Source organism: Trichechus manatus, unplaced genomic scaffold, assembly GCF_000243295.1.
Source record: "Trichechus manatus latirostris isolate Lorelei unplaced genomic scaffold, TriManLat1.0 scaffold00028, whole genome shotgun sequence".
NCBI lineage: Eukaryota > Metazoa > Chordata > Mammalia > Sirenia > Trichechidae > Trichechus > Trichechus manatus.
Window position 1 is genome coordinate 22,585,365 of NW_004443964.1, and position 7,725 is coordinate 22,593,089.

At 57.1% G+C, this 7,725-nt stretch overlaps 1 protein-coding gene across 3 annotated transcripts in view; it reads left to right on the forward strand.

The window, feature by feature from the left end:
• The first annotated feature begins 1,651 nt into the window (after window positions 1-1,651).
• MPP2 (MAGUK p55 scaffold protein 2) overlaps window positions 1,652-7,725 on the forward strand; it is a 23,474-nt gene continuing 17,400 nt past the window's right edge. Inside the window, exons 1-2 of one of the 3 annotated variants that reach the window (XM_012554953.1) lie at window positions 1,652-1,713; window positions 4,407-4,470. Coding sequence is in view for 1 of the 3 variants with exons in the window: in XM_012554951.1 (XP_012410405.1) it covers window positions 7,605-7,701 (97 nt within the window). In the remaining 2 variants the exon portion in view is untranslated. Of the gene's footprint in view, window positions 1,714-4,406; window positions 4,471-7,541; window positions 7,702-7,725 lie in introns of those variants that run through there. The other 2 variants (XM_012554952.1, XM_012554951.1) reach the window with 2 other exon arrangements.

A 7,725-nucleotide genomic window follows, 5' to 3' on the forward strand; every position in this document is an offset into this window, starting at 1 on the left:
TTAACCACTGCACCACCAGGACTTCTTGGAACAGAACTGGAGCTCAAGAAATATTTCTCCCCCATTCTGTAACCTCACAGGGCTTTTGTGAGAATCAAACCGTTCATCAATTGTACAGCCTTGAATGGATGTGCAAAGCCTGTTATTCTGCAAAGCCCTCATCAGAGAGGTTCTGATAGACTGACTAATGGGGGGAAGCAGCCTGTAAGAATCATGAGTTGGGCTCCCCGTCCCCAGGTGGACTAGAATCTGCTGTCCCACTTGTCCTGGGGATCCTGAGTGGAGTGGAATGTTTGCTGTGGGTTGCTATGGGGTGATAATTGCCAGATTGGGGAAAAGTTACTAATATTTTGAAGAGATTCGAGATCCTTCCACTTTCCAAGCAAATGCAAATAGCTGAGTGATTCCCTGTCCAGAGGTAGACAAGTGAGAGTGCAAGTAGCTTCACAATGGGAAGAGGACCTCTTTTCTTGAGTTGGATTAGGAGGGTCTTCTGGCTTGAAAGCAGAGGGTTGGAAGCAGTGTGCTACCGATAGCCTCTTTGGTGGGAGGCTCAAAGCCTGCAATTCCAGCCCCCACCGTATGGGGTCACTAAGTCACCTTCTTCCCCTGGCTCAGTAAAGGCGAAGGGCATCTAAACATAAGGGCTTTCAGCAGTTTGGTCCCGCTCAGTGGCTTTTCCCTCTCCCAACCCCCAAACCTATACCTTGGGGTTTAGAGGCCAGCTGAATCTCTTGGGACTCGAGGAGTAGTCCCCTGCTTCCAGGGTAGACTCTCAGGTTAAACCCATTCCGAGATTCCCAAGCGTATTTCCAGGATGCAGTCCTTTTCTGATCTTAGGGGCGAAGTAAACAAGGAAGAGGAATAACCTCACATGTTCCGGAGGGCGGCGGGCACGAGGTCGGACAGGTACCGCGGCTGGCCCCAAAGTTGGAGCCTCCAATATTCCAAGGCATCCAGTAGGAGAGGGAGGGGGGCGAAGGCGGGCAAGTGGGTTTAACCCGTAATTTACTTCTTGAGATGGGATTCGGAGGAAGGATAGCGAGTTACTTTTTCTGGAGGCAGGAGCATGGACCAGCGCCCCTGTCCAGGGCTAAAATAGGACCCCAAATCCCTTCGCGAAGATGTTTCCCTTTTTTGAGAGTTCTGGACCCAGGTATCCACCTGAGTCCTGAAAAGTTGTCCCTAAGCCCGAGGGCCTATGGGGGTATCTCCTGACCTTGAGGGTCCCATTAAAGTCCCCCAGTGCCCTTTCTCAATTGGTAAGAGGGATAATGAGGAAACTGAGGCATGCCTGGAACTGGACCGTGGGTCTAAGCCGAGGGGAGGGGGCGCAGTAATCGAGCCGGCCCCACTCGGCGCTTTCTGTCACCATTGCCCTTTTAAGGGATCCCTGAACGCCAGAGGACGCTAGTGGGTACCGGTCCCAGTCGGTGTTTCCTCGAGTAGGAAGCGAGCAGGGGGTCGCAGGCTGTGCGGTATCACCCAAATCACTACCTCCTCGCCGGCCGCCAGCTGCTCAGGAAGACTGCTTCTCTCCCTGTGGCCCGCGACGTCCCAATCTCCCCGCTCTCCTCTCCCCTCACGGTGTCCGCCCCTCGCGCAGAGGAGGCCTCGCCGCTTTAAGAGCTGGGTTAGCGACTGACAAGCGAACAAACGCCGAGCGCCGGGCAGCGCCAGAGCCGCCCCGAGCTAGGGGCTCTTCGGGCGCAGGTAGGCGCCCCCCCCCCGACCCTCGGGCCAACACCCTACCCCAGGGCCCCTGCCTCCTTTCCGGACTAGCACGGCTCTTGTGGCCCTATTCTTTGGGTCCAGCCTTCCCGGGCCCCCTCCCCAGGCCCGCCCCCTCTCTCTCGAACCCCTACCTCTGGCCCGCTTCCTAGGGTGCTAGAGGGGAAAGACCAAACCCAGCTGCCATTGACTCTGGCCCCTGACCCCGCCCTCTCGGCGGGGGCTCCAAAGTGACCCCGCGCACAGAGAGGTGAGCGGTGCGGTCCTGGTATCCCAGCGGCCTCTCCGTGGGCTGTGCGGGTTTGGGGGACTTCGGAGCCCGGCATTACGTAAGAACCCGTCCGGTAGGCTTCCGGAGGGGGACGTGGGGCAGAGGTTCCGCCGGGTGCCCCTCGCATCCCGGTCCCCAGGGAAGCCACCACCTCAACCTTCCCTGGGAGGGGGTCCCAGGAAGGGGGCGCGCTGCTTCTCCAGCTGCCCAGGGGTCGGGGGCCTGAGTTAAGACCTGGGTATCTAGGAGGTGATCGGTGCCAGAGCAAGGGACCAGGATTAGAAAGTTGGGTCAACTAAAGGTGGGGGAATGAGGGCTGGGGGACAGTCATTTGGTGACCTCATCCCCTGGTCTCCGCGGGCGCGCAAGCAAAGAGCCTTCTCTGATGGCTCGCAACACACCCCCCCTTCCCCCAGGTCCTAGCGCCGAGCGTGTTAGGGCTGGGCTCAAGGGGCGGGGGCGAGCTGATAGTCGTTCAGTACCAACCCGCCAGCCTTCAGGTTCCCGTCCCCTGCCCCTCAGTTCTGTCAAGCCCTCCCCATGGCCTGTCGGTCCCCATAACGCCTTTGCTAGACCTTTCTTCCCCGCACCTCTTTGTACGTGTATGGACGAAGGGGTGGGTGGGAGGTTGCAGGAAACCGCCCCCTTTAGAGCTGGCCTGCATCACGGCAGAAGGTCTGGGTGATGTGGGTAACCTGGGAGTACGGGTGAGAGGGCATCTGGGCCCAGGCTTTCCGAAGTCGAGGTACGGGCTCCCAGTATGTCTGGCCCCTGGCCTTGGCACGCAGCCAGGCTGGCTTGCCTGGCACTGCGTTCTCCTGAGGGCACAGCCTGGCCCCGCCCTCTCGGAGACTTGAGTGGGGGTGGGGCAGAGCACACTGATGCCGTGGGAACCTGATTCCCCAGGGAGAAAACCCAGGCAGGCTGGGCAATAATACTTCTGGGTACAGGGATTTCATACAGTATCTTTCCACCTGCCACCTTCTAGGGAAGGGGTGCATCTGGAGGCCCCCAGACCTTGCCAGTACCTCTGTTGGATCCTTCCCTCCTGCTCTCTAGGAATAGGGACAGCAGGGGTTAGCACTGAGGGCACTGGCTGGCACAGTGGATCCTGAGCCTTTCTCCCAGCCTGGGTGCTACCAAAAAAACAAAACTCATTATTATCAAGTCGATTCCAACTCATAGTGACCCTATATGACAGAGTAGAACTGCTCCTTAGGGTTTCCAAGGAGCAGCTGGTGGATTCGAACTGCTCACCTTTTGGTTAGCAGCCAAGCTCTTAACAACTGTGCCACCAGGCCTCCAGCCTGGTGCTAGCCTCCCCGAAAGCTACTTTCTTCCATGTCCTCAGGGGCAGAGCCAGGAGGGGGGGGAGTCATCCCCCCTTTGTGATTTCTGCCACCTGAGCTCCGGTGACCAGCACAGGCCTGGGAAAGGAATGGGAGCAGAGGGGGTTTTACTGAAGTCAGGTGGTGGTCCCTTTTTTAGGTGGGGAGGTGAAGTTGAGGTTCCTCCATCCCCAGGGCCCAGCATGCATTCAGTCCTAAAGTGGGCACTGCCAGCTGCTTCCAAGTTTCTCTGCCTCTCCCCACTCCCCCACCCCTGCTATGAGCCACTGCCTCCTGTTGTCATGCCAACTGGGAATTAGGGTTTTATCCACAGCACATGCCCAGGAAGGCAAAGGGAGGGTGGGTGGTATCCCCTCACCCTGATAATAGGGGAGCAACCTCAGTTTGGGGAGGCCCTGGGCTGGGAACTGGGGCTGTAGATTCCATGCCTGGTTCTGCCCGGAGGCCCTTGCACTCCTTGTCCCAGCTCTGGGCTAAGAAGGGGAGAGGGGAGAAAGAGGAAGCCAGAGGCCGTAAGGAGGCAAGATGTCATTTCTGTCAGGCAGACATTTCTGTCAGTGCAGCATCAACACTGGTCTCAGCTGGGATCCAGAGGTTAATAAAACGTGATTCTTGCTCTCAGGGAGCTTACAGTCTGGGAACACTGTCTTTCCTGCTTTTGACTCAAATTCTGGCCTCCCCCCTCAAAAAAAAAAAAAGAGAGAAGCGAGCCAGGCAGTCAGAAACACTTGAAAAAAAAAAAGGAAAAGAAAAGAGTCATAAGATCTGGTTTTTCACTGTAGCTCTTTATTAGCTTTATGTTCTTGGGCAAATCACTTAACTTTCTCTGATCCTCAGTCTCCTCCTCCGAGCAATGGGCATATATATAATACCTGCCCTTCTGCCTCCCAGGACTGTTGCATGATTGTTCTCCAACCCCAGTTTCTGGGTGGCACCCTATCCCTTCACCTTGTTGGCTGGCCCTGAGGGCCGGGGCCCTGATGGGGAGGCCCTTCCTATTCCTTTCCCCTTTGCTTTGCTCTTGCCCCTCCTTACCCCCTTCTCTCCCCCTCCAGGAGAGACATTTCAAAACCCTTGCTGACATCACCATGCCAGTCGCTGCCACCAACTCTGAGTCTGGTAAGAAGGGGATGAGGATGCCAACTTATTCCAGTGGTTCAGAGGGTGCCAGGCAAGGCCTTGAGGGTAGGGAGCAGCAGACAGGCACTCCATAGCTCCCTGAAAGAACAAACAGCCCCACTGCCACTCCACCCACTCAGCCATTCATTCAGGCAGCCTCTGTGGCTGTCTACTCTGTGCCAGGCCCTGTACTGCGACATGGGAGAGGAAGAAGTAGAGGTAAGACCTGCACTGTCCCAGGGCAGGGCTGGAGCCACAGCACAAGTCACCTCTGAGGGCAGGGGGAGACCAGGCTGGGCAGAGAAGTGACCTGCAGGATGTGGCCTAGGTGCTGGGCCTTGGAGGATGGCTTGGGGTGGAGGGACTACAGCAGTGGAGCCTGGGGCTGAGAAGTCCACTGGGCAGTGCTTGTGAGCATGGAGTAGACGAGCAAGTGCTGGAGGTGGGAGACAGAGCCAGAGAGCTGGGAGGGGGATGTGGGAGCAGGAAGCTGTGTGTGGAGGGGCAAAGGTACCACTGGGAAGCCTGGACTTGGTCTCATAGGAGGTTTTAGGACACAGGGTGGTCCACCTGGATAAGCGAGGAGCAAGCTGCTTAACCTCTCTGAGCCTGCAATTCCCCTTCTGAAAAAGGGATAAAAAGGTTGATTTGAGACACAAAGGCTGCAGCAGACTGTTAGGAGTATTCACGATTATCATGTTGCTTCTGCCACCAAATTATTGTTATGCCATCTGTGGCCTTGAGTCAGTCACTTCCCTTTTAGGACTTGGGTTTCCCCATCTGTAAGATGAGACGATGGGAAGAGATCAGAGTTCTTACCTTTTATTGGTCCTGAGTCTTTTTGAGAATCTGAGGACAGCAATGGGCTCTCATCATAGATGAGGGATTCTAGGCACAAAATCTGTATTCTACTTCTGGGGGTTCATGGACCCCCTTTAGTGTATTCAGAGACCCACTCAGGTTCAGCTCCCTGTGCTGGAGGCTCTGTAAGAGCCCTGCCAGTGAGGCCCACTAGGGTTTTGGTTTGATTTATCTGAGTTCCCTCTGCCTTGATGCCTCCTTCCCCTGAAGACCCTTCTCTTGCGCTAGGCCCTGCTGCTGTCCCTGCAAGAAGTTCCAGGGCCCCCACTTTGGTTAGAATGACAGCCTGTCTGTCTCCTCTGAGAAACTGAAGCAGGAAAGTGAAGGCTGCTGTGAGTGACACCCTTGTTCCCCAGAAAAGGCCTCTCCTCTATGCAGTGGAAGGACTGTAGCTATGTCCCCCAGCTTCTGCAGCCTCGGAGGGCTCAGTGCCTCCACCTCCTCTCCAGCCTGCTGGGCCCCCTGGGCTCTCCCCCTGCTCCATCCTGCCTGGGCCCCACTGTAAGCTGCTTAGGGGTTAATTAAACCCATCCCTCAGCCTGTGATTAAAGGCCCCTCAATCCTAAACCCATTAATGGTGCTTACGGGGGCATGGGGGGAGAAGCAGGCCCAGAAATTTAGCTCCCTGCTGCAGGCCACTTGATGGGACATAGCTGGGGGCAAGGCAGGGAGCCCAGCCCAGGGCTGTGAGACCTGCCTTCTCAAAGAATTCCGGGGGCCCCACTTCCCTGGGTACTGTGCCATGGCTGCTTCTGGCTTCCCACGTCCAAAGGAAGGACTACAAAATGCTCCTGTTCCCTCAGGCAGTTCTGCTCCCGCACCCCCCCACCCCGACTCCCATCTCAAAAGTGTAATAGTGGGCTCTACCCCTTGTCATATGGTGGTCATCACACTTCACCCAGGTCTGAAGGAGGGACAGCTGTGCCTCTGCCTCTGAGGTCAGGCTCCCCCCACCCTCCTTTCTTCCTTCCGCAAAGAGCCCCACCTTGGGCTAGGCAGAGGGCAAAGCTGGCAAGGTCCTTCACCCACCCTTCCCCAAGGGTCAGTTTGGTCATTGTCATTTTGGAAGGAGGGAAATGGTGTGGGTGGTCAGGGCTGCTGAGCCTTGCTATTGACTTCTTGCAGAGAGAGGCCAACTCGACTTAGAATAGGTGGAAGGGCCTTTCTCCTGAGGGTTGGGGGATGGTTTGGGAGACACGTGGATGATAGTATGGGATGAGCGTTTAGAGATCTTGCCCTGGTGTCTCCTGATCTGTAGCCTCGCCCTTTCTTCCACCTTCACCAGACTCTGTTCTTTCTTTGAACCAAGGCTGGGATGCAGAGTTTCTTTCTTCAGGTGGAGCTGTCCCTTTAAATCTCTCTCACATCCCTGGGTTAATGTCCTAGTGTGTAATCCTGCCTGCTGCCATGGCAACCAGGGGTGCTTTGCGACCTGGTGCCACCCCTCAGGGAATGACTGGCTGGTGGCAGCAGCAGTGCCCTAGTGGTGGCCTTATGGGTACAGGGGCTTAGAGGAAAGGGGGCACTGAGCTGCTGAAGTGTGGGGCCAGAGGGGCTTGGGGGCACCCTTCCCTGCCCACGATGGTACCATCACCCCCTCCCTGGCTGGCTGGCTGGCCAGTAAATGGAGGGATTAGGGGGTTGGAGGCATTTGCCCAATATCACAGTGGGGCCAGTGCCTCCTGGTGGAGGACTGAGAGTCATTCTCTGGGGCTTCCTTTGGTACTCCGTGGGCAGCTGAAGGGTCATTGTAAAGGATGCAGGGCCTGGAGAGGGGGCGGAGACCAGAGGGCAGAGGGCAAAGGAGGAGGGGGCATGGGGGTATATTAGACGAGGAACTTCCAGAAAAGAGGAGGGCGGCCATATCCCTTCCCTAGCTTGGGTTTCCTGCATCTGGGCTGTGAGGGGAGAGTCTCTGGGCACCGCGCCAGTCCTGAGGGGTATCACGCTTACCCCTCCCCTTTTCGCAACCCCTCCTCCCTACCCCCGCTAGTCCTATAACGAGGGAATCTGGCCACCCTTAGGATGAGTACTCTTTTCCACCCTTCCTCCTACCCAGTACTCCGTCTCCCCCTCCACCGCCCCTCCCCACCTGTCAGCTCTAGTAGGGGCTTTGGCCAATCAGCGAGGCGGGCAGGGCGGCTAAGCCTTGCTATTGGCTGATTGTGCCAAGGGCGCTCCCCAAGTCCCTCCTTCTCCAGCGCTGCCCCCTCTGGCTGGGAAGGCGGCAGACAGCGGCATAGTGGCCGCTACTCCACGAGCCTCAGGCTGGGATGTGGCGGGTAGCCATGGCGGGCAGCCCAGGCAGCGGGGCCTCCTTGGAGGGAATATCCCTGGGCTCCTCTGAGGAAGCGGAACTCCAGAGGGAAGGTAGGGAGAAGGCAGGGCGGAGAG